This window comes from Watersipora subatra, chromosome 2, assembly GCF_963576615.1.
Source record: "Watersipora subatra chromosome 2, tzWatSuba1.1, whole genome shotgun sequence".
Lineage (NCBI taxonomy): Eukaryota > Metazoa > Bryozoa > Gymnolaemata > Cheilostomatida > Watersiporidae > Watersipora > Watersipora subatra.
In genome coordinates this window covers 38,694,679-38,722,431 of record NC_088709.1, presented here as the reverse complement: position 1 = coordinate 38,722,431, position 27,753 = coordinate 38,694,679, and the positions used below count along the sequence as shown (strand labels likewise).

General features: G+C 34.6%; 2 protein-coding genes across 2 annotated transcripts in view; both read left to right on the top strand.

Moving 5' to 3' along the window:
- Positions 1–254: 254 nt before the first annotated feature.
- LOC137387192 (corrinoid adenosyltransferase MMAB-like) lies at positions 255–10,223 on the top strand. Its single transcript, XM_068073518.1, has 6 exons — positions 255–495; positions 5,014–5,169; positions 5,401–5,531; positions 5,915–6,012; positions 6,303–6,427; positions 9,149–10,223. Exons 1-6 carry the CDS (start codon positions 365–367, stop codon positions 9,228–9,230), a joined length of 723 nt encoding a protein of 240 aa, XP_067929619.1. The 5' UTR covers positions 255–364; the 3' UTR covers positions 9,231–10,223.
- A 1,952-nt stretch (positions 10,224–12,175) lies between these two features.
- LOC137388906 (elongation factor-like GTPase 1) overlaps positions 12,176–27,753 on the top strand; it is a 57,803-nt gene continuing 42,225 nt past the window's right edge. The window contains exon 1 of the mRNA XM_068075391.1: positions 12,176–12,257. The gene's annotated coding sequence lies outside the window, so the exon portion shown is untranslated. The remainder of the gene's footprint in view (positions 12,258–27,753) is intronic.

Below are 27,753 nucleotides of genomic sequence, written 5' to 3'. Positions count from 1 at the left end.
GTACAAACATAATTTAGTTTTAATTAATAAACGGGTGTCTGTTGGTGTACCATTGCTATTATAACCAGATTTACGGTTATGCTACCGTAATACCAGTATATTGCACGGTTTGCACCTTATTTTTTTACAAACACAAGTTTGTACGAACTTCAAATTGGCATTCTAATCCGCCATAAAGGCTCCATAAATTCGCCATTATTTTAGCTTACAAACCGTCTGCGTAACAACGTATCCATTTTCGTACTAGCACATTTTCGTGCCTGAACTGTTTACTAATCGTCTCACAAAAAACTTGTTAACTTGTAGCAAAGTTTTTCCTCAACATCTAAATATCCTGCTTAATCGATAGCTGGAATAGCTAGCTATGTTTTCTTCAATCTTCAAAAGTTGCTGTAATACAAGTTTCGTATTCATTACTTCGATAACAAAAAGGCCACGACTATTTACGATTTTCTCGTCTGGCCGACACAGGCTGGCTAGTGGTTTCGTTTGTAGGTATGACTGCGCTATATAATCTTGTTTCAGTGTGGTATAGCTTCTCTAGTAGTCTAACTGTATACGCGTTATTAGTTTTTTTGAGTTGAAGTTCACATATCCAGTACGTCGTGGACTAGTATAATAACGAGAAGTGGTGTCAGGGTTTGAAACGACAGATGACCAATAAGTCAAAAATAAATGATGAATTGTGGCGTCACGTAATACCAAAACTGCTAATCAATCAAGCATGGGAGTTGTCCAACCATTACAACTGATGCAATGTGAATACGTACAATATGTACTTATATGGGACATCATTTGGATTGGAAATTGTCTGATCATTATAATGAAAAGGTTTAAATAGAAAATAGCGCAACATTGCTACTAAATCATGGTTATTATTGACCAACACCACTTAATATGAAAGAGACTAACTGGCTACAACAATTACTAATGAATATTCAGTGATGCAAACAACTCTACAGAGTGTCAGGCACAAGAGGAGTTATTTCACCAATATTACAGGAGCCAGCTAGATTTATGACTTTTTGGAGGGAAGTAGCAGTCAGCATGCACCAGATCTTCAACCAGTGGCCACCAGTCATCAGCGAGACAATTATTTACAACACTTTATTTAGTATATTTAGATATAGCTTATAACATAATTTTAATCTAGAAAATGTTGTATTGTATAGCAGTAGAAAAATATAGCATAATGTTTCATTAACTAAGATATTGTATTTTATGCAAAAAGATTGATGAAATAGCTGTGAAAAAAATGGCCTAAAATGATAATATTTTTCTAGCCTCATATAAATTAACTAGCTAGTAGCGTCTTAGAATGAGGATTACTGCAAAATTAATTTCACAATGCTACTAATATTAGTTTTTGAGTTATGGCCAGTTTTGTACAATTTGTTGCCAGGCTTGAAATATTTTTCGCTTTTCGTCATGGGATTCCAAGATCAGTAAGGAATTTTAGCTTACCGCAGAGAATCTGAAGTAAAAATTATGCAAGACCCCAAACAAAACACAACCAACCAATAATTATTGGCAATGATTCAAGGACAAGTATAAAAAGGGGGCAAAATCGATGAGAAAGCAGCGAGAAGCTGGCAGCGAGCCAGACAACGGAGGAGAGGAACCGGCAGCAAGCCAAACAGCAGAGGGAAAGCACAAGAAAGGAGCCAAGGCAGGAGAAGACTAACAGAAGCCCAAGATAGCCAAGGAGCCAGCAGCAAATAGCTTGCCGAAGAAATACACAGCACCCAAAGAGTGGCAAGCCAGGAAGTCATAAAGCCCTGAGGAGAGGGTTTATTCAGCGCCCCTGCCAACAGAAAGAGCTACCACTGCACACCTAATAGATACATACTCATTGAACCTAGTAAGGCCATAACAATTAGGGCTAAGTATACAAGCATATTGTTATTTTTGCATGAGCTAGTGAATCTTGACAGAATAATTGTTATTATGACCTTTGGAAGAAAATAGAGTTCACAGACACTTGGAAACAATCCACTGGCGTGTTATTGTCGATTATAAGATAATTACCTGCAGACAGTTGCAGACCTCACAATCTTAACACTAGTTGTTGTGAGCATTGATACTCGGGCTCATTATTGGCTACAGTGTGATACTGTCAAAATAATTTCGAGGAAAATTATAGTACTGCCCATCGCCATTGATTGATTTATTGATTGATTTATTGATTGAATTATTGGCTGAATTTTGCTTTATAGATACTGTCTGATTTTGAGGAGCAAAAGTGCCACTTTGTCTGCGGTCACAATTTGTCTTGGGGAGAAATTGAACTCAAGGTTCAGAGGCTAACCATTACACATAGAACCATAGAACCATTGTAGTATTTACTCAAAAGAAACACACAAAAAAACAATACATTTTATATTATTATTGAAGTATCAAATAATTATTATAACAAAAACAAAACAATTCTTATATAAATACTAATAATTAATATATTTAAATTTAAAATTTCTCCCTTGACAGTGCGACATTGAAAACAAAAGCGTTACTAATGAAATAGAAAACAATTTATTTTTTTCCGATGTAGTTTTTAATCTAACTATCATTGCCCACTGCTGACTAAATTTGAAATTATGTGAGAAGTGATAGACCTCCGCATGTCAAATATTTACTTTATGGGATTTCCAACTAAAGCTCTCGTTTTTCCTATGTTCTTAAAGTAGCAGACCTTGTGTTAGCAGACAAATTAGATATTAGCTATAAGGGTTACTAGACGACTATCTAATCAACTATGGTAAATAATTTTTGCTCTGGTAATCTATTGAACACGTCAGTAGGATTCAACCCTAATTGTCAAAGCTATAACAAATATTCATTAAGAAAATGCCAACAGCCAGATACTGCTTAGTAGCTCTAAAAACCCTTATAATTGTACTTATTTTTTGCTAGAGGACAATTTTACAAGCCTAACACCTGACAAATCTAAAAGAGGAAAAAAATAGATACCTTATAACACTCAGACTGTTAAAACTCATTGATGTTATATGTTAGTCTTTTACTGGCAGTAACAGATGGCCTTTTACTGGCAGTAACAGATGATCTTTTACTGGCAGTAACAGATGGTTTTTTACTGGCAGTAACAGATGGTCTTTTACTGGCAGTAACAGATGGTCTTTTACTGGCAGTATCAGATGGTCTTTTACTGGCAGTAACAGATGGTGTTTTACTGGCAGTAACAGATGGTGTTTTACTGGCAGTAACAGATGGTCTTTTACTGGCAGTATCAGATGGTCTTTTACTGGCAGTAACAGATAGTGTTTTACTGGCAGAAACAGATGGCCATTTAATGGCAGTAACATATGGCCTTTTACTGGCAGTAACAGATGGTGTTTTACTGGCAGAAACAGATGGCTATTTAATGGCAGTAACAGATGGCCTTTTACTGGCAGTAACAGATGGTCTTTTACTGGCAGTAACAGATGGTCTTTTACTGGCAGTAACAGATGGTCTTTTACTGGCAGTAACAGATGGTCTTTTGAAGTATCTAAACAATTTCTATTATTCTTCTTTACAAATCAATTTTGCTGTTTTGGCTCATAGCACTTTTTCGTAGAAATTCTGGATTTCTTGGTGTGATTTTCATTTCATAGATTATATTTGAATCTCATTGGACAGTTGTGGTAGTTTTATAAAATGAAACATTAGATTAGATCAGCTGGTTTGTTTCAAACCAGGCTTAGAACTGCTTAGGATTACAAGTATTACTATTCAATGCCATTATTAAATCGAGATTTCTCATTGAGATTAGTATTTGATCAAAAAATACTTGATGCAAAATGACAATAAATTTTTCAACATTAGTAATTCTGGGAAATGGCTACACCCATAAAAAAACAATCATATCATAATAATGTGTTAGTTGGGCTTCTTTAATGATTAAGCAAGATGCAGAATTTACAGATCTGTCAAGTTTGCTAGTTTTTTAACGTTTTGTAACGCTCAAATTTCTTAACAGTTATGCTAGTGAAAAATGATCGATAATAGCATGAGTTATGAGAGGCCAGTTGCAAATGACACCTTGTACTGGATTTAAACTCGCTACCTAAAGAGCAACTAGCTAAGATTCTATGAAATTGACTACAGCTACTTTCATGAATTCACTCAGGAGATCACCACAGCTCTAGAGTTGTCTGCCTCTTGCGACTGTCTCCAGGTCTGAGTGGTGTTTGAACAATTTTAAGACCACCTAGACCAATTATTGGGAGATCTATTCACAACTTCAAATTGTGAAAGATAACAACTCTCTCTCGTAGCATAACGGCCAAAGATTACATCTATAGCATGGCTATCTATCAGTTGAGCTAGTTACTTGTTGCAATTTTGTCACTGCTTCCCTCAACCATCATCTAAGCATAAATTTCTATCATATCCATTTAAGGTTACTAAAGTGCCCGGCATTTCAAAGTTACCAACATGAGTTCTGTTTTGGATCATAAATGCGCAGTCATTGTAAAAATGTAAAACTACCATTTCCATCCTTTTCAGTGTTAAGGAATATTCCAAGATTGTTGGAAATTGCAAGTGATGAGCAATCCAGCTGACTTGGTCTATTCAACTTTTTCCTATTGAGTCTATTGAGTGCTTATGAAACAAATCAACTTGCATGTACACAAATGGTTCTCATAAAAAGTATTCTGGTGATTTTTAAGCCACTTTTTAAAAGGCCTATGTTATGTTAATAGTAATCGAAAAAGTTTTTGGAAGCTTAAAATGCTAAATTAAAAAATGAACCAGTGCATTTCAGACTTCTTATCTGCATTAAATAATTCTATCGTGTCAACTGTCATTAGGTCATAAAAAAATTAGAAAGAATAAAATTCCACATTTCTTAAAATCCTAGAAGATAAGACAGTTTTTTTGCTAGTCATTTTATATGTGTATATTATGTGTGTATGAGGTAAAAAACTGCTGTCTGTAGGCTTGACTGATGTGATCATGTCAGGTGATCATGTCAGATGATCATGTCAGATGCATGTATTTGTGTTTTTATAGATCAAATAATGAAAAGATTACTCGTCGTCATGTCAGTATTTATACAAAAACGGGAGATAAAGGAGGATCGATGTTGTTTTCGGGTGAGCGCCGAAAAAAATCAGACATGAGATTCCAAGCTCTTGGTACAATTGACGAGCTTTCTTCATCTCTCGGGTAAGATATCATTGCCAAACATTATCGGTGAAATCATCTAATCATCTTTTGCCATTATGTATATTCAGCAACTTTAGTTATAGTGAGTTCTGGCAATACCACAATCATGAATTGCTTAACATTAGTGTTCTCCACCTTGTGATCTCCACAAGATATTCCAAGTTGCTTACCATTGCGCTAATTTTGCAATAGCCGTTTACTTATTGTCTTCAACCCATTCAAAACTTTTAGCATGTCTATTGCATTCGCTGAAGAGTCCAAGCACTCAATCACTGATAGTTTGGTGAAGATACAATGCATTCTTCAAGATATTGGAAGCTTTGTCGCTACACCTCTCTCTTCAGCTCGTGAAGCGCATACGAGTAAGCACCGCATCTTTTTAAATAATTTCTGTTTTAACCATTGTTTGGAAAATCAGATCTACATGTATTTCAAGACACGTTACTGATGATAATATTAGACATTTATTTACAGCAGAACTATGCAGAGGTGTTTGTTGTGTGTAAAGCTGTAAGTTTTACGCGCGGCTTGCTTTATACTAGTAGTATTTCTATGTTGAAGCGGTAGCTATACTATACTTAAGAATTTAGGTCTATTCGGTCTTAGAATGAGTTATTAATCAAAAGTTAAAGAACTAACAAATCTGTACAGCCTATTTTTCAGCTGGAGAGTTAGAAAACTAATATAATTTTGATAAGAGCAAGCATGCCCTTCTCTGAAACTTTTGTATGCGAATTCCCTACAGGTAAGCTACATTTTAATCCTAAAGAAGTTGAGGAGTTAGAAAAGGCTATAGATTATATGTCATCCCAGCTGCCAGCCCTTACCAACTTCATCTTACCAGTGAGTGACCAATAAAACCTGTCTGCATTGATAAGTGCCAAGTGCGACCTCGAACTAATCCTAGTGTTTTTAATCTGATGAAATGCCAATTAAAATGGAAGATATTTATAGTTGTGATGTCTTCATACAAAATGCTCATACAGTTAGAAAGCAGCTATTTATGCTGAGAATAAAAAATCATGCGAAATACTCATAACCATTAGAATGCAGCTATATATAGTGAGGATATGACATCACACATTGCTCATGGCTACAAGGTGCAAATGTTTCTTTATATACGTTTCATTTAGTCAGGTGGAAAGACTAGCTCATCTCTGCATTTAGCTCGTGCTGTGTGCCGCCGAGCTGAGCGTCACCTCGCTGATCTGTTGCTTGAAGAAGAGCTCAATGAAGATGTATTTCGCTACATCAACAGGTCGAGCTTATGTACTTTGTATTTATTCTGTTACTTATTGTCCCTCCGCGTGTCATGTAACTAAATGATAGCATTAGATGATTCTTGAAGTGCAGTGACAGCTGTTGCTAGATACTTTACTTCATGAAACTTGAGAATGAATATTCAAGATTTAGGATAAGATTCAGCCTATCCATGGCTGTGATTCATGTAGCTTCCTCAGAAAACTGAAGTTGGCAGTTTCATTTGTGAGATTTTCCAATTACGGTCACAGTTTTACTTTCTGTCACGCAGAAGAAGATTGTCATGTACGGGTCGTTCACGTAAAAATAAAATCCAGTACAAATTATGATGACACGTCTTTAAACTAACAAACAGGTTGAAGGTTTCCTTGCTAGTTATCTGCCTCTTGCCTTATGCCATGACTTGCTAGTTATCTGCCTCTTGCCTTATGCCATGACTTGCTAGTTATCTGCCTCTTGCCTTATGCCATGACTTGCTAGTTATCTGCCTCTTGCCTTATGCCACGACTTGCTAGTTATCTGCCCCTTGTCTTATGCCACGACTTGCTAGTTATCTGCCTCTTGTCTTATGCCATGACTTGCTAGTCATCTGCCCCTTGCCTTATGCCATGACTTGCTAGTTATCTGCCTCTTGTCTTGTGCCATGACTTGCCAAGTTATCTGCCCCTTGTCTTATGCCATGACTTGCTAGTTATCTGCCTTATGCCATGACTTGCTAGTCATCTGCCCCTTGCCTTATGCCATGACTTGCCAGTTATCTGCCTCTTGTTGTCTTGTGCCATGACTTGCCAGTTATCTGCCCCTTGTCTTATGCCACGACTTGCTAGTTATCTGCCCCTTGCCTCATGCCATGACTTGCTAGTCATCTGCCTCTTGCCTTATGCCATGACTTGCCAGTCATCTGCCCCTTGCCTTATGCCATGACTTGCCAGTTATCTGCCTCTTCTCTTATGCCATGACTTGCCAGCCATCTGCCCCTTGCCTTATGCCATGACTTGCCAGTTATCTGCCTCTTGCCTTATGCCATGACTTGCTAGTTATCTGCCCCTTGCCTTATGCCATGACTTGCCAGTCATCTGCCCCTTGCCTTATGCCATGACTTGCCAGTTATCTGCCTCTTGTCTTATGCCATGACTTGCCAGTTATCTGCCTCTTGTCTTATGCCATGACTTGCTAGTTATCTGCCTCTTGCCTTATGCCATGACTTGCTAGTTATCTGCCCCTTGTCTTATGCCATGACTTGCCAGTTATCTGCCTCTTGTCTTATGCCATGACTTGCTAGTTATCTGCCTCTTGCCTTATGCCATGACTTGCTAGTTATCTGCCCCTTGTCTTATGCCATGACTTGCCAGTTATCTGCCTCTTGCCTTATGCCATGACTTGCCAGTTATCTGCCTCTTGCCTTATGCCATGACTTGCTAGTTATCTGCCCCTTGCCTTATGCCATGACTTGCTAGTTGTCTGCCCCTTGCCTTATGCCATGACTTGCTAGTTATCTGCCCCTTGCCTTATGCCATGACTTGCTAGTTATCTGCCCCTTGTCTTATGCCATGACTTGCTAGTTATCTGCCCCTTGCCTTATGCCATGACTTGCTAGTTATCTGTCCCTTGCCTTATGCCATGACTTGCTAGTTGTCTGCCCCTTGCCTTATGCCATGACTTGCTAGTTATCTGCTCCTTGCCTTATGCCATGACTTGCTAGTTATCTGCCCCTTGCCTTATGCCATGACTTGCTAGTTATCTGCCCCTTGTCTTATGCCATGACTTGCTAGTCATCTGCCCCTTGCCTTATGCCATGACTTGCTAGTTATCTGCCCCTTGCTTTATGCCAGGACTGCAAACAAAAACTAGCATCTCATGTTCTTTCAGTCTGTGTATTTTTGTTTTCTTGTTTTTTTTCAGTTTTACATTGACCAATCAATGAGCAGTATCATACTAACTAGTCATGAAAGTCTATCAAGTTTAAAAGAGATTTAGTCTTACAATGTTTTTTTATTTTCAATCTTTGTCTAATATGAAATGATCCATGTTCTTTTTATCTAGCAAATGTGGATGATCTCAGGTTTTCCATGCTATTCAATGCACATGCCCAAGTAATCGTTTTTAAATAAAAATGTGTTGAATAGTGCGATAAACATGTAGAAATTTAACGCTAGTCTATTCTATAAACACCTACCGAGGGGCATCTTTGTATGCTCCTTGAGTGACTATAAACACCTACTGTCTTTGTATGCTCCTTGAGTGACTATAAACACCTATCTTTGTATGCTCCTTGAGTGACTATAAACACCTATCTTTGTATGCTCCCTGAGTGACTATGAGCAACTACTATCTTTGTATGCTCCCTGAGTGACTATAAATATGTCCAACTGAATTGTTTTAATTGTTTCTAATGAGTTGAAATTTTGAAGTATTTTCCAACATTCTCAAGGTCAATCATGGGTTAAGGAACACATTTCTTAGACTAGCATAAATTTATAACAAAGTAGCATTATCAGTCGTATGGAAATTTTCTGTACTGTCAACATCTTCTAGCATATCTCTAATTGCCATATGCGCAAGCTTCATTGCGAAATACGAGATATGGCCACAATGCTTTATGGCGTTGATATTATTAGCTAATATGTCTTTTAATTTTAGTATGAATTTTGATATGATTTTTAAGTGACGTTACGGGATGTGAGGAACATGCGCTTTACCTGCTGAGTTCTTTTTGCAGGCTGAGTGATTACCTCTTCATGCTCGCTCGATACTCGGCTATGCAAGAAGGGCGTGAGGAGCATATATACAGACCACATTGATGGTTAAATTTACAAGCTTCGTCACCAACTTAAAAATCATTCTAACAACGCATGTCTACGTACATTTTGGTTTTGCCGTTTTTGGTTTCTTTAGGAACACTTGTTTCTTATTTTTCACATTTTACTCGGCTTATGCTATCAGACTAATATTTAAGTGCAAAGGCTTTGTCCTCAAACTCTGATTAGGCAGAGTGATGATGTTGTCTTTTCCAGGCTGTTCACACACTTATAGTATGGAATGGCGCCATATCGTTACACAGGAGTTACTCTACATGTATGTACAAATCTCTTTATATATGACACAACATAGGAGTGACTTGACATATGGATGACAGAATATAGAAGTGACTTGACATATGGATGACACAGCATAGGAGTGACTTGACATATGGATGACACAACATAGGAGTGACTTGACATATGAATAACGCAACATAGGAGTGACTTGACATATGGATGAACAACATAGGAGTGACTTGACATATGGATGACACGACATACGAGTGACTCTACATATGAATAACACAACATAGGAGTGACTCGATATACAGTATGAGCGTGTCTCTATATGTGTATGTACCTTTTGTATGAGTTACTTTATATGCCAATAACTCGACATACGAGTTTCTCTCTTCATAAAACTGTCTCTATATACATGTAATTCCATGTCTAAGTGACTATGCATACCAGCACCTCTATTGAACAATGACTATACATAAGAGTGACTCCATGACTGAGTGACTCTTTGACTTGGTGAATCTTTGACCAACTGACTCTAGGGTATGAAAGGCTCTAGCCACCAGTAATTTTATGTATCAGCTACTTGTGTACAAGTGATATTATGTACAAAAAGCTTTATATATGAGGTGTTTCTTGAGCATAAATCACCTAAATACAAATTATAACTTGCCAAAGTGGTTAGCATGCACTGTGAACAGGAAAACAAAACAATTTATCAAGTTTATTTCACTTGAAGCAATATAAGGCTAAAACATCAGCTACAATTTGATGTCATTTTTGTCTTTGTAGACGCCCTGTCTAGACATATACGCGTTTGAATAAGTTATTTTTTTGAAATGCTCAGATTCAAGCGGATGGTTTATTCGTGATGCGTATAGTGAGTGTGTATGAATGAGTCGATGAGTGATAAATATGCTATCTCTTCTCAAGCCAATCATCAGCACGAGATTTTTATATAGGTCGTAATAAATTTTATCGCTAGTAAAACGCATTGTCCGTGATTTCAAAGATTCTCGTCGTTAGCAAATTTACTGAATTATTAGATCGCACATGATACGACAACTCGTTTTATTGCGAACGACACAATTTTAACAATGCTTGTGATCACTACCAACCTGTGTATACAGCATAGTGAGAGCTACATATCTTAGGACTAAATATGAAGAGAAATATTCAGATATGATATATGATGCCCTATTATACGAGCTGGAACTATGTTAGTGGCCACAACTTGGATAGATATTTTTAATGAAAACATTTTGCTGAGATGAAAATTTCATGGCTTGTAAAACAATATAATAAAATAGTAACATTGAAGATTCAATATGTTCTGCAAAACATTATTAGCAGAACATATTTGTTTGAACATATTTACAATTTTTTTGTTTCCCACAGTAAACAACAGTGCACACCACTCAGGGTGTGCACTGTTGTTTCCCACAGTAAACAACAGTGCACACCACTCAGGGTGTGCACTTCTAATCGGGAAACCCTGGTCTATAGTGTAGTCACAAAGACTATACATTCGACGTCTATACATGCTAGTAGTGGCAAATAGAGGAATGCGTCTTAATGATGTTTAAAAATTCATGGTCAGCATTTTATAACTTACTTTTACATGTAAGTAATTATTATATACTTCAATAAGCCTGAATTGGAACATAAAAGTATTTTGGACAGCGATGTTCCATGTCAGAAGCTCCAATTTAGGTAGCATGCATTTATAACAGAAAATGCATAAGGGAGTTACCATATGACACTTGCTATAATTTCTGATTATCTTTGGCAATCGATTTCCAAGCAATAAACATATCACAAAACTGTGATTAGCTGGCTGTTGCACATTCTCCGCAATAATTACTCATCAAAGGCCTAAAAGTAATTTCATAAGACACTTTCCTTAAGTTAGCTCAATTTATAAATATTAAACATTGTTCAGCACTTCAGGCTACATTTTTGACAAGGCGTCAATGATGATAGCTATTGTAGTTCTTCTGCATTGGATGACTGGCAACTACAATGTGAACACATTTAAAACTGATAAATCCATGCTCAGATGCAAAACATATTACTTATATTGGTTTTTGAAAAACTTCATTCTCAAAGATGGTTTCCTTGTTTTATGTGAGCTTATTCACTGGTGTCCATGAGATGTAAACATCTAATATTACATTATAAACATTAATTACGAATAGAGTCATGCTGGTCCATGATAATCACTCAATAAGATAATCACGAAATAGTAATACATATTTACATATACATTGTATGATACATCGATGATATACAGCCCCCGCATGGGGAGCTGTATATCATTGTATACATGCAGTGAAAAACACAGGCCTGCATGGCCATATTTATAATCTCATAAAATCAAGATAATAGGGCTGCGTCACTGCGTGATTATTATGATAGAAAGCATGAATTATATTTTTGAGTAAAACCTAGGCCTTCATAATTTTATTTTCAAATCATGAGACACCTAGGTTAGCATGAGTACATTTATATCATCAAATGAAAAACATGGGTCTTCATCTATGTTTGTAGCATCAGAATGCTCAATGCGCATTGGCGAATCATCACTAGCTTTTTCGTCAGTAGTGCATCGACAAAAAATATGCGCGTGTTGTAAACAAATCCTTTCTGGGGAACATAGGGCGTTCGGGACGTAGACGCTATTTACGTAGGTAGTGTTCCGTTGCGACAAAACAAAAAAGTCCATGCATGTGCCACATTAACATTAATGACGATGGGAAAGAAAGGTTTCTGAGGATTATATAAATTACGGTACGTAGCCTTTGCTGGACCAGCATGTCATTAAACAGTTTTCCCATTTTCAAGTATCACGTTTATGTCAACTAACCTGGAGAAAGCTGAGGCAGGTTTTCATACATCGTAAGGCAGTAAAAAGAATACTTCTCAAAGAATAACACAAGAGCCAATGTCTTCGCAATACATGACAAATAGACATGAATATATAACCAATAATTATGTTTACAATTATCGTCGCTACGCAAAAAAATTTGAAGCAGAGCCAAGTTTAAAAAAATCACCATTCATAGAGAAGGTCAATAATGATAGTTGATGAGTACAACACACATTAACTCTCTAAACTGCGCCATGTAGACTTTTAGATGTCCCTTCCTGTTTGTTGCAATGCTGCGCACATTTTTCTAAGTTTTGATTACGCAACAGTTCGCATCGACGGTGTTGTTGTGTAGCCTATGTTTAGGGAGGAATTATGTTATCCATAATTAATCCGAATCCACACATACATCAGTGTTGAATGTGCTTTGTCATCTTATTTTATTCTGACCATGCTTAGTTTGTGCGCTTTGGCTTAGCTTGTTTGAACTAATTTGGTTTTTACTGGTTCAAGCTATTATAAGCAATATTGAGATTTACCAGTAAAATATACTTAATTAATCTATAAATCAAACAATTACAATGCATAGCTAACAAAAGTTCTAAAACATTAATATCAATGACAAAAAAGGTTAAATTAACCAATAAAAGTTATACCTTTGCTGCAAGTTTCAACAGGCAAATGAAAGCCATGACAGTCTACAGATAGAGAGGTTCAGCAGTTGAGATAGTGATGGAGATCAGCTGATGATGGAGAAAGAGGCTCTACAGGCAGGGTAAAGAGCTTCAGCAGGCAAAGGGGAAAGAGGCTGAGTCATTGGACCTGTTCTTTTCTATAAATCTCTCTGTTAGCCTGTGAGCAGGTGTTTAGGTGCTCAGGTTCTGTTCTATATGTTGCAGAGGGTTAGTATATAGATGTGCTTGTTTTAAGTATGTCATTAGAGTGTACTGAGATGTGTGAAGATATTTTGTTTGCGAAAATCTCTATCTGATTTAAGTAATGAAAACATGAATGGTGGAACTCGTGACTACCTCCTGGTATCTAGGTCATGTTTAGCATGTTAGGGTAGCAGATCTGTATACGTATAATCGTCTCTAATGTAATGACATTAGAGGTGGCTTTCTGATTTGTGGTTTTCTGATTTGTGGTTCTCTGATTTGCGGTTCTCTGATTTGTGGCTCTCTAATTTTCTGAGTAATGTGCGTCTTCTGGTTGAATCTTATTTATATATCATAGATGTTTTGATGATTAAACCAATTGTACTAATTGTTGAGGTTTGCTTCTTGATATCTTGTTTTGCTGATATTTCCATACAACAGAAGCAGCAAGTTGATTGCGCTATTTTATGAAGATACCTATTAGCAAAAGCAGATACCAGAAGGGAGCAACGACTAAACTACAAAAGATATAATACGCAATACAGCAACGAACAAAACACCTGATGCATCAAAAAACCATAGAAAAAATAACAATGGTAAAAAGATTAAGAAGAAAATTGAAAACTTCCAAGTGGAATGAATCCATCAGAGAAAATGCATTGATAGGCCTGTCAGAAAACAGCCAAAAGAAATTTGAGGCGATGACATGCACACAGTACTTCTAACTTCTATCAGAAATGACCAAAATAACTGGAGTTAGTCATCATTTCCAGTCAGTACATTCCACTGCCGTACTCAAGATAGGTCTACTCAAATACCAACCCTCTACAATGTAAAGAACAGAACCTGAGCACCCAAACACCTTGTCACAGGCTAACCGCGACACCTATAAAAGAGAACAGCGTCAATGACTCTAACTCCTTATCCTTTATCTGTTGAGCTACTTTCTCTTCCGTCTGCTGAGGCTCTTTTAACTGCTGAGGCTCTCTCTATTTCAACTGTTGAGCCTTTATATATATATATATATATATATACCCATATTTCCGAGTTAGGAGTTGAATAAATATATACCAGTTAGGAGGTTGCGGAATATAAGGGATTAGGAGTTAACGCAAATATATATGGGTAAGCCTCCTATATGGTCTAATTTATCTACATTGTAGATATATATATATTTATTCACCTCCTAATTATTATATATTTTTATGGAAATTTTAGGAGAATATGGTATCATACAATATATAGTCATCGCCTTATCATACTTTGTATATATGCATACTAGAAAAACTGTCAAAACTTGGAGAATGTCTAGATGGTTGTTGTAAATTACATATCAATTTGAAGGTAAAATAATTCATACCTCAATGAGTAAGCAAAAATAATGATTACCAGTTAGCAGATTGCTACAAATTACACATATTAGAATGTTACCATTGTAACTTATGTAATAGTTACAATGGAAACATTACATAGCATGGCATAGCTTACATACCCTTTAGTAAGATGCCGTAACTTATATCATTTAGGAGTTTGCTATAACTTGTTTCTTTTAGAAGCTGCTCTGATTTACATATAATAAAGTATGTTGCTATAACTTATAGATCGTTTGAGAAATTGATATAATTTGAATTTCACATAGTTGGTAGCAATTATCTATATATCAGTTAGGAGGCTGCTATGGATTATATATTAATTAGGAGGCAGCTGATATTTATATATCATTTAGGAGGTTGCTATAACTTACATATCATTGCAGAGGCTGCTATGAGTTACATATAATTTAGGATGTTGCTATCACTTATAGATCACCTAAGACCTTGCTATAATTTGAATTTTCCATAGTTGATAGCTATTATTTATATATCAGTTAGGAGGCTGCTATGGATTATATATTAATTAGGAGGCTGCTGATATTTATATATCATTTAGGAGGTTGCTATAACTTACATATCACTGCAGAGGCGGCTATGAGTTACATATAATTTAGGATGCTGCTATGACTTATAGATCACAAAAGAGTTTACTATAATTTGAATTTCATATAGTTGGTAGCTACTATTTATATATGAGTTAGGAGGCTGCAATGAATTATATAGTAATTAGGAAGCTGCTGTTATTTATATATCATTTAGGAGGTTGCTATAAATTACATATCAATGCAGAGGTGCCATGGCTTACACATAATTTGGGATGTTGCTATCACTTATAGATCAACTAAGAGTCTGCTATAATCTGTACAATAAAACAACAATCTGTATAAAACAACAATAATTGTTGTTAGAACCTACATATTGTATAGTATGTTAAACTTTAACGTAGGAATCAATAAATTTGTATTTAAAACAACAACAGCCACCATGCTTGATACTAAAAAATTCAACTAGTCAAGTACCATAGAATGGTCGTTGCTTAGTCACCAAACGGAGTAAATTTATTCAGACGTCAAGTTTAATGCGATATTACAAAAGCCTCAACAACAAGAAGACCCTGCTGCCAGTTTAATTTTGCAGCTTCTTGAGTAAGTTGTGGGCTCGGGCATAAGTCATCATTATAATTTTCAAACACCAATTTCTTTTAACAGTATACAGCTCTGGCATTTTTGGTAGTTTGCCTCAATCTTCCGATCATGGCTTTTTGAACTCTCAATTTTCTTTTAGGCTGCATAACTTTCTGCTCACTAATATAAACGAATAATGTAACTCAATATTTGTAAATATGGTCTATGTTATAGTTTCTTATTCAGTCACATATCGCTGCTGCACTGCATACAAAAACTTAAAAAAAATTAGTTGGTAACAATGCATGGACGCAACTCAGTTACTGTGATTGCTAAAATGAAACACACACATTTTTGCTTGCTGTGCATATTATCTACAGTAATAATATGAATTACTTGCACAACATACTTAGTTACTCAATCTAACATACAATAACAGGAATGTCTTTCTATTCATCTTAAGCCACTCTTAGAACGTTAAGTAAAAACATTTCCCCACTCGGGAATGGAGTGTCAGGTTGCAAAACCTGCGCAATACCACACCACCATAAATTTGGTAGATTCCAAACAAGCCCATTGTGCCTATGTAGAACCCAGGGAAAAACTTAATGTCACGTAGAGAGCCAATAAAAATACAATAACATTCTATCTTGAGGGCATTTTCGCTTTTCAAAACTTCTTTCTTACTGCAATTTATTGTTAGCAATGATCAGTCGGGCTGGACCCAGCACAGTACCAAATTTTTTCTAACTTTAGATCTCTTGACTTTGGGTGGTTTTATTGATCAATAGTAATACTGAGTGCTATTATTCACGTTTTACCAGTAATAATAATGCCCTGAACTGTCAAGAAATTGATAGAACATTCTACTCAGACACATTCACTTAAATTTGGAAAATGACCCAAAAAGATATATTTCTCATTGTGTAGTGAATTTCTGATTGTTTTTAGTCAAGCACAGCGTTCTAAGTAATTTTTTGGGCTTGTCGGTTTGACAGTAAGTTGTCAGTAAACTGGCTGCTGTGGCATATTTCCTTATATTTAGTTTTTCTTTAAAAGAATTATTATAATTTATCTTAGAGCTTGTTTCTTGAATAATACATCATAGTGTACAGTGCAGTACAACAGATAATATCTATTGTCGGTATTGTATTATCTATCATAGTCATTGTTTTATGCACATTTTCTGTACATAAAATAATAGCTAAGACTGCTTGATACAAAATAACTATACAAGTGCATTACTGCGGAGTTGGTCTCTTTTAGTCTTCAAAAAGAGCACATTTATTGACAAATACAACGCAATGATAATAAGAAGGTTCAACAACATAAAAAATTCAGCTGGCATTTTTTCTCGCAGCCTTCTTTAGCAAGTTGTTGGCTCGAGCCCGAATCACTATAACACTTCTGTTAGGCAGCGTTGAGTGTATAGCATCCAACACTGATCTTGTTGGCAGTTTGCCTGATTTTTCAGTCCAGTACTTGTCAAATTCTGCTATTTCCTCTGCACTTTACCGTTTTCTGCTGACTGAAATAGTAAATAATGTGACTTATCATTTATAAAAATCTGATAAGCTATGGCTTTGATGAATCACATATCATTGCTCAGCTCCATTCAAAAGTTAAATAAGCTGGTTTACGTGCTGCAAGTCAAAACAGAATTGATGGTTTCTAAGATACAAGTGAACAATAAGGACATTAATGCTCGTTAGTGTCATTTCTCATTTAGTAAGATAATACTTAACCAATGTATTGTTATTCAAGACACACATATACTGTAGAAGGTACTTTGATGACCACTTCTATATACTACTTTAGTAGCTAATTATGAAACTAAGTGGTGTGCCACTTGCATGCATGCGATAGAGCAGTTTGGATTTCTATTTGCTTCAAATTATTAGAGAAATGATCAGGATTAACATTCATTGAGCAGTCTCAATGGCCAGTGTTCAGAACGATTGCTGCTAAGCTTAGTGTGACCTGACTGGGTAGCTATTTATTGAGTCATTAATTAGGCTAATACTTGACCTATGGGGTCAAGCAATGTGGTTAAACACCATTGTTCAGGTGTTCATTGAAACCACTAATGCCTAGATTGCTCTAGATACCTAAATGCCTCTGACTAGGAGAGCTCTGTTTTGTAACCTGACAGCAGCAGAACACAAAGACTAGTGTCAGCATTTATGTAGGCAACGAATTTGACTGAAATACTTGAAAAGTTAGACACCTTTATTTTTTCTACTGCATTTGAGCTACAGCAAAATAATCACGCTTGGTTCCCTAGTACATTGTGTTAGTTTAAAGCCACTTATCATAGCAACACCCACATTTAATCTGATGTCTGAAAATCTCTCTTCGGTGTTGATAATCCATGTATGTCACTCTGCACTTATTTAAAATCAATGCATTTTTGATTAGATGCTACTACACAAAGAGAAATATACCCTTGGGTTCTTTTTTTAAATTCATGCATTAGTGATTTGCAAATATATGAAAGCAGAGCCTTATTTAAAACTAAAATCTTGTTGCGTCAATATTTGCAGTTATGCTTGCTATTTTAACCTTGACCCAAAACTCCAATATTATAACATTCTGAAATACAGCTAAATTGACATAAGGTAGAATCTTAATTTGAAGGCCATGTTCATTCGAGTGCTATTCTAGAAGTGTTGAAAACTAGAGTGTCACCCTTTAATTGACAACCACATCCAGCTGACTGCGACTTCAACATTCTTTGATCTTTGGATCCGATTTTGGACAGGATGGATAGAAAAATGTTGACAAATTTTTACTAACAATGACTCAGTTACAACAATAGCAATTAATACTTTTGTCAATGCATATTGAAGCGAGTTTTCTAACTTCTAAGCTTTACAGTGTTTTCGTTAAAGCTTTGAAAGCAGCACCGTGGAAATAATTAATAACTCTATCAGGCTGATAATAATTTTATTGTTTAAGCGGCCTTGATAGTTTGACATATATGAAAAAACGGTTTAGCAAATATGATGAAATCTGTACTACTATTTGAGGCTAAAATTTCTTGCACATGCTACAGCATTAGAATAAGCAGTTAACAATGGCATTTTGCAAGCTCAGCGCCCAGTGTATATGTTATCACTGAATCACAGCTTAGTTTGTGTGTTATATAGTTTTTTATGTGTTTTTTTTCAAAAGAAGTAACGTTCACTTGAACGGCGGCGTTCTATCTTTAACCGTCATCTATTATAGTACAGGTCTAGTAGAGGGGCGTTTAAATGAATGGGGATTCAATTAGAGATTACATAATATTTTATTAACCCTTTCACCGCTGCATGCGCATTTAGGCGAAATCAATGGACGACCGGCATATGTGCATGTTGTGAATTTCCTGGCAATTGCGTAGTAACTTAATTTTATTATTCGTTGACAACATAACTAACAGTCTTTAAGACTTTTTATGGTATTGACAGTGTTGTCCAAAAGTTTCCCTGTAAAATTACCCTAAACTCACGAAGCAATTTAAAATTTTTGTTTAGGACTTTTCAACATAAAAAGAAACATTTGTTCTTTCTGATTTTCGAAATATTTAGTGCTATTATAGCTTTCGCAAGTACATCCAGAATTGAAAACAGATAATTACTTATGTTGATTACATTATTGATGATTGTTGATGACTGAAGGATTAAGATTTTAGTGATTACACATATAATTAAAGTAGCAGCTCCAATAGTGACTCCAATGGTGGTCAAAGTAATAGTTTTTGTAAGAGTAAGGAACATGGTAGAGCATTGTTTTTTGAGATTCGAAGGGATCGTAGCTTCACATAGCATTAGCAATGCACGAAGTAGGAATGCATTAAGTTTTTTGAATAGTACTATTTTTTAACGTGTTGGAAAAATAAAATCTATGACAAAAAGGTTTTAGATAGAGTTGAAGCTAATAAAGATTGAACATATATTATGAAGCACAATCAACAATTTTTGCCACTATAATTGGAAGGGTTAAAAAATGCAGTGCCATGGCATTCAAACATAGATTTTATAGTAATATTATTTCTTATAAATTTTTTGAAATAAAACTTTTATTAATGTGGCACGCTCTTGTGGAAACTAACCGTTAATCAGCAACATACCCCCTTCAAGAAAGCGTCCAGCTGTGCTTCGTACCATTTTCCATCTGGTGGATATAGTGCTTGGATGCGGTGACCAGGTTTCTACCAAAATAAGCAAAACAATTTTAATAGCCCAAACAGATGTTATGCAGATTAAAAATTGATGCAAAAGATGCCTGATGTTTTTAGGTTTTTCAGCAAACCCGTGTCCCTACCTCCCATTACTAAAATTCTATGAAGCAGTAATATTTTATCTCATGCGATATTCTTCTACAAAATTGAAACATAGATTTTAAAGCTTCAACAATTTAAAGGATTTCATTTACTCCAGTCACTTACTTATGACTCAGCCTCTAGTTTAAATCCGTATCAAATTACGACTAAAATGCATCAACTTGTTAATTACAATGAAAATAATACATTATCATAACTTTATACTGCCCTAAGCAAGCAAAACGCCCTATCTGAAAAGTTTTTCAAAATTCACTTTTTTGTGCTTATATGTAATTTAGGTTGAGATCTAACATGTCTCGAAATTTCATATATCTGAGACCACCAGAAATAGCACTTTTCACAATGTGCAAAACGCCCTATCCACATTTACCACACATAAAGTGGCAATCAAAGCGCTCTATCTGCAGATACAGCGTTTTGATTGGCCTGAACATACAGAAAGTTGGACATTATGAGCAGCATTATGTAATCAAAGAGTATATAAACAAAGGGAAGCGAAACTGAAGCATATATATTTGGTTGTTTCAAGGCAGCTCATACAAGCTAGTGCACTTCTAAGTGCTCAATCTTATTGCTATATTTTTTATCATAATATATTTATTATGACAAGACGATATCTAAGTGACAGAAGTCTCGATTTAAAGATCCGACTCAGAGATTTGATGAAAAATTTGTTTTAATTACATGTTCATTGGAAGGTTTTGCTTTTTTAAAATACTGACATTATTGCACTCAGTTGTTTGCTTTAAATTATTTTTAATAAAAGCGTTTGATCTTTTTTAAACTACTATTTTACTTATTCCTTTCATTTCATGACATCTGGTTTGAAGGATACCTAGATCTTTGATCATCTCTTAACTTTTGAGCTAAATATGGCTATTACAGGGTTTTAATCCATGTGTTGACTGGATGAGTAATAGGAATTGCAACATATTATATCATTTTGTTGACTAATTGCGGGTTAATATCAGAATTTAAACTTGTAATCCTTTGATAATCCAGTCATGGCAAATGGTCTTGTGGCAAACTAACAATGAGAAACCAGTCCAATTAAGCAATCAAAAGGCCCTATCTGCAGTGATAGGGCGTTTTGATTGCCTAGTGCCAGCTTAGTAAATTGTCAATTTAAGCAAACAAAATGCCCTAAGTGAAATAACTCCTTTGATTTTAAAGTTTCACGAAAAAAAAATTCAGTAAAGATTGTTGGATATCTCACCATAATAAATAAAAAAAAACAATTAAAATACTGCTAATACTGATGCCAGGCTTGACCAAAACGCGTTTGTGCTTGTGCTGAACAATTTACAAATATCAAGATACAGCGTTTTGCTTGCTCAGGGCAGTATAGTATAGGCTACTAATAATTCTGCCTGTTTGGTGCTATCAATCAGCTAACACTACTAATCAGAATAAAAAGCATCCATAATTATTTTAATGCTTTTTAAAAAGTTACAAAAGTTAGGAGCATCGACAGAGTCACAGATATTCATCAATTGCTGGCTACTGTGCTATATGTTACCATAACTATTTTAATGCGTGTCGGTTAATCTCACAAAGCTACCCTTGTGTATAATTACAAAGTTATCATTTTATGAAAATTAGTAATAATTTCATTCTTTTAGCATTATAAAGTTGGGGTTTCTTGACCTTTTTAACTTGACAATATTACGATCTTGCAATTAAGGCAGTAAAATCCAAATCCAAATTAGCTGCGAAAACCTATGCATTGTTGTTTGCCGTCGCAATTTGATGACATGAGTAAGTTGCTTAGATATAGTATTTAAAGTGGCTCGCCCTAAAGGTCAAAAATGGCCACTACCGGTCTAACCTTTTGCATTGGTATTGAGGCGAAGTAAAATACTTTTTCATGATGCCTTTTCACCATAATATGGTACAATTAATTCAATGACAAAATTGGCAAAAGTAATATAAAACAATTGTGACAAACAAATATACCAATTGTGACATGATTAGTCTGTTCTTCTGCTGCTGTAAAACCCTAAATGGCTAGACGCGTGAAAAAAGCAAAAGGTTTAGCGGCTACAATCTCGCTAGAAGGTTGAACTTATGTGATAAGTCTTTAGGTTGTGTAGGAATGAGAGGTTGGCTTGTTTCTTACAATCTAGTTAATCAATTGACTAGCATGCAAGAAGATAGCAAGCCATGCCACATTAGGAGAATGAGTCACTTTAAGCACAAACCACAATTGCATAAGTACATAGGTCATTTCTGCTAGTGAGAAGACCTTGGAGAATAAGACCACATTATGCAATTCTGTGCAAATTTTATTACTGCAGTTATACTTGTGCTGCAATACTTCTAATAGAGTGAAAAGCAAATGAGCTGCCCGACCACAACCTCCTTCATTATAAAGTTACAAAGAATAGGAATAACAACAATAGCTTTCATTCGGAGGCTGAGGCTATTGAGAAGTAGAAAGTGAATTAGCTAAGCAGGCAATAGTAGAACACACATAATAAGAGCATAGGCATCATGATTGATGTGTATGCAGGCAATGAATTTATGTAAAATTTCACTACCAAAAATTTTAGTAAAGCTAGACACCTTTGGCTAAAGAGTGCTAGATATAGGTCAAAACAAGCCAGTGACAAATCTCATGTTATGCATCCTTGTTTGGACACTTTATTTCTAAAGTGTTTAATGCATTGGAAGTTTAACATAAAAGTGTGCCAAGAATGCACAAAGAACATTGACAGCAATAACTGCATAGTACTGACAGCAATAACTGCATAGAACATGATGTTTAATTAAAATGTAACATAAAAATAAACGTTTTATTTTGTTTTGGTAAGCTTGCAGCAAAAATGTTTGCTGCGCACATAAAATATTGTTTTGCTCCAAATACTTTACAAACAAGTAATAATAACTTTATTGATGCAAATTGTACTGAAATTATATTTGCTACGAGCACCAATGGATGTCAAAATAAGTAATACAATTCTTACAGACCTTTTAAAAACAATGGCCTTTGCTGCTACAGAAAAGTGAGTAGACCCATAGGAAGAGAAGTATATGTTCTTATACTGCTAAAACTACCTTTGGTTCAGAAATGAGATTTGAAAAGAGCAATGAATTATTATAAGCATTGGCAAAATGTTTGGGATGGATAGGAAACAAAGCTGGGTATTGCACATGCTGGTAGTTTAGCTAATGTAAATAGATTTCCTACACTACCTAATTGAAAGCATCAATGCAAAATCTAAATACATGTAAATACTTACTAGCCATAGTACAGAGTGACCTTTTAATGTTTGTCAACATAACATCCGTACCGCTTTGAGCATCTTGAAATTATATTAAAGTTGCTTTCATTATGAGCTCCCTTTGACATTTTAAAGTATTAAAATGGGCAAATACAAGTTGCATTTTCAGAGAACTTTTAAATTCAAGTCATATGCCACAAAAAGTTCCTCTGCATTGTTTGTAGTATATTCTAAAAGTGCTAACACTACATTTGTTTTAAATTTTAAAGTTGACACAAATAATTGAGCAAATTATGTAGCTTATTAGTAAAACTTTTGTTAAAATCAGCAAACAAACTGCATACATGCTGCCCGATACCAAAGGCCAAAAATAATAATATATATTGCTATTTATATTTTAACCAATAGTTTTGCAGTTTTGTTATTGTATAGCAATTTGTATGAAACCTACTGTATTTCAGGTTTGAGTAACTATGAGTTTTAGTAGTGTTCTGGCCCTTCCTATCGCGTGTTTTCAACATTTTGAGGTAATAATTAAAAGCCATGAGTTGAATTGCGCAACTTCAGCAGCATCTTATATATATATCATTCGCCAAACTCATTGTCTTGAATCATCAAAGTTCACTAAATCATTCAAAAGGAAATACATACACTTGTATCTCTAATTCTTTTATAGCTTTACCCTTTTACTGCCACCCATGTACAAATTAAGCTACCGGCCTACCGCCAGCCATTTCACCGAAAATTGCCAATTTAGCTTTATGATATGTACATGAAGCATGTATACAATTTTGTTTCAACTTCAAAGTTTATCTATAAACTTTTTGTAATATATTTTATTTTGCTAAAATGTTAACATATAGTGCTATGCAAAAATCAATGTACCTTCACTTTGTGCATTGCTAAAGCTATGTGAAGCTACAATCGCTACGAAGCTAAAACGATGCTCTACAATGTCCCTTACACTTAAAAAACTATTATTTTCACTATCATCAGAGTCACTGCTGCTAATTTAATTATCTGTGTAATCACAAAAATCTGAATTTGAATTGACTATAGTGTCATCAACATACATGTAAGTAATTATATGTTTTCTGACTTGCGCGATACTTAACAAAACTTACACAAAAAATGTCCATTTTTATTTTGGAAATTCTCAAAAAAAAATTTGAAACTGCTTGGTTATCTTAGACTAATCTATTAGAGAAATATTCGAACCACACTGACAATACCATCAAAGTTTTAAAATTATCCGTTATGTTTTTAATGGATAATAAAATTAGGTGACCACGCAATTGTTGGAAAATTCGCAAAAATGTGCATACGGCAGTTGCTGATAGATTTAGCATAAATTCGCATATGGTAGGGTAAGAGTAAAAACCAACAAAATATTTGTCAATCTCCTGCCTCTAAACATGATATCTCAAATCTGATAATTACTCTCAGTGTTGACTGAGTAACTAAAAGTGGTAATGAGTAACCATGGAAAACTATTCATTTTATATAATTATGCAATTGCTCAGCAATTGCAACCATGACTCATAAAGACTAAGAAGAGCAATACTAAATCTCTTTGCTATGCTACATTCCTTTGATTGGTTTGCGCTATTTATATTATGTAATCTGCCAATAATAGATGAATAGAACACAAAAGTGGCATAATGGTTTATGTAAGCGTTTAAATAATACAATGCCTGTAAAAATTAACAACTTTTCTTACTGAAGCTATGGCTATATCAAATTATTACACTAATTTTTGGCTCGCATGTATAATGTGCTATTTTACAGCAACTTATTGCAATATCGCATACCTTTAATTTGATGTCTGCAAATCAGTCTTTGGTGTGGGCCATCAATGCTTCTCATCCAGCAGTTATCTATAACTAAAGCGTCATTGATTATTTGCAACTATACAAAGAAAAACTACTTTTGGGCATGCTGTTACATTCTTATGTCAGTTATACATTTGCTAGTTACAGTAAAACTTTGTACAGTATATTTTGTGTTGGTGAATTTAAAGTTTTGCTTATCATAGTGACTTTGCCAAAACGTCAAACTTTACTACATTTCAAAATACAACCTTACTGATATAATGTTTTATAGTTTGTAATCTATAATTATGTATATGTTAAAAAATATTATAAATTTCGGTAGATGAAACCTTGATTATTTTGACATATTTTTTATGCAAACCAACGTGTAATTAGCAACATACCTTTTCTAGAAAAGAACATCCAACTTTGTCTAATACTCTCTGCCATCTGATAAATATGCCATCTTGGCAATAATGCTTACCAAGTTTCTACAAAAATGAAAAGATAATTCAAGTAGCATAAACAGATATACAAACTAAAATAAATGCAAAATACACATTTTAGTTCACTGGTTAGGTTTTTTTTGGCAAACTTGAATGTCTGCCTCCTACTACTGAAGCTCTATAAAACAGCTAAGCTCTTAATTACTACACAATTACTACACAAGATTCAAACTAAATACTAAAAGTTTCAAAATTGAAAGGCTGCATATACCCACTTACTTGCTTATGCCTATGCATGTACTACTATTACTTACAAAATCATAACTGAAATACGCAAACTCTCACTATTCATGATAACAATAATACAATTACTTTATGATCATGTTATTCTAATAACAGTTTTGACTGTTGGTAGAACCACATTAATAACGTTACTTATCATTATAAAAAACATCAAAAATTATAATAATAATAACTGAAAATAGATTAAAGTTGGAGAATTAACTGATTCACTAAAATAACTATTAATTGTCTGCTGGCGTGTCTGTGTTGATGTTACAAAACTGAACATTCGTGTAACAATAATAAAGTCAAAAATTAGGACTTTACAAAAAGTTTTGATTTTTTCCTTTATGGTATTATAACGCTGACCTTTCTTGACTTTTCTATGCAGAACAATATCAGCAGTTGGATGACATAAACGGATGTAAAAAAAATATCAAACGTGTTCTGTGCTACATTCCTTAAAAATTATAATAATTGAAACATACTATTTTCACGCTAGTCCTTTTTCAATATTAAATAAAATTTATACTGCTTTTCTACAACTGTATGTTTCAAGTAAATAAACTGTAAATTGACTAAAATAACATGAACAACTTACCAAATGTGACGTGCTCCCTTACATGTAGTTATTCTGCTGCTACCAAGCTCTAGTAGACTACATGGGTGAAGAACTAATAGTCCTAACAGCCACAGCAACATTATAACAGCCACATCTCTCTAGCTGTTTTATACTGTGGTTATACTTTTGCCACTTTACTTCAATAAATTTAAAAAATCAATTCTTCGACTAAAAAACCATCTCTCAGGTATTGCGTTTGGATGCAAAGTTTCAAAAAAAGATTTATTTTGTGGCTGGATGCAACGGCATCGAAAGTATGAATTGTACTGATTATAGACTTATTTAAACTTTTACTACAGCCATGCTTAAACATCAGTTGAAACCATAATGTGCAATTATTGTGAATTCTCACAAAAAAGAGCAGATCAATGAGAAACCTTGCAAAAAAAGGGAATGCTTAAATGGCAGTCTTGAAAACTATAAAGAGGGTCAGCAAATAAATTGTAATGTATTGTAGTTTGTTAATATACAACTTTATTTCTCAAATCTAATAAAGCTATCATGAATATTAGCAAAACTGACTGTATCCGACATAGCTGCTAATTCTTTGTATTTGCTGATGCTTAGTCATAAACTTATTGCAATATGTTTTTAAATAGATTGTGCTATTAACTGAAACGATACAAAAACAGTTAAAAGTAAGAATGTTTTAAAATTGATATATGCCTCCTAGTTCCATATATCAGAGCCTCCTAGGGTTTATAATTTATTGATAAAAAATTACACATTTTTGTTGGAGTTGTCTCCTCTTTTCCATATATATGAATATAGATATATAAGGCGATTATGGGAATCATGTTTAAAATACTTCTATAGGGTTGTTAAGCACTATAAACACTGCTAGAATTAGGAGGCTCCCTGGACGCCTCCTAATTTTTCAGAGCCTCCTAACATGGATTATATATTGATAGAAGCCTCCTAGTTGGGAAATATAGTTCTATATATATATATATATATATATATATATATATATATATATATATATATATATATATATATATATATATATATATATATATATATATGGACTATCATGGCTCTTGCATGACTGTCGATACTTGTAGACATACAGTTCTGAGTGAGAGAACATGGACAACCATACGCGTAAGGGTGTGACGTTCAAAGGCAATTTTTACCTTGTCCTTAGTATTATTGTTTTAGAATTTTTATTGTTGAACTTATAGAATAAAGCAGTATCTTGTTTTGGTAAATAGTGGTATTGCTTATAAAGCTTGACACCTTCACTAGTGTCTGAACAAATAATAATCAAATTACTCCCCACAACCTAAGCAAAAGCGCACAAATTAAACAGTCAAAATAGAACAAGAGGACA

Bases quoted from the DNA above. Each gene is read 5' to 3' on its own strand.
- LOC137387192 (XM_068073518.1), top strand. From the start codon at position 365: ATGTTTTCTTCAATCTTCAAAAGTTGCTGTAATACAAGTTTCGTATTC. The intron at 6,013-6,302 runs GTGAGTGACCAA...CGTTTCATTTAG, and splicing joins TTACCAACTTCATCTTACCA to TCAGGTGGAAAGACTAGCTC. The intron at 6,428-9,148 runs GTCGAGCTTATG...TTCTTTTTGCAG, and splicing joins GTATTTCGCTACATCAACAG to GCTGAGTGATTACCTCTTCA.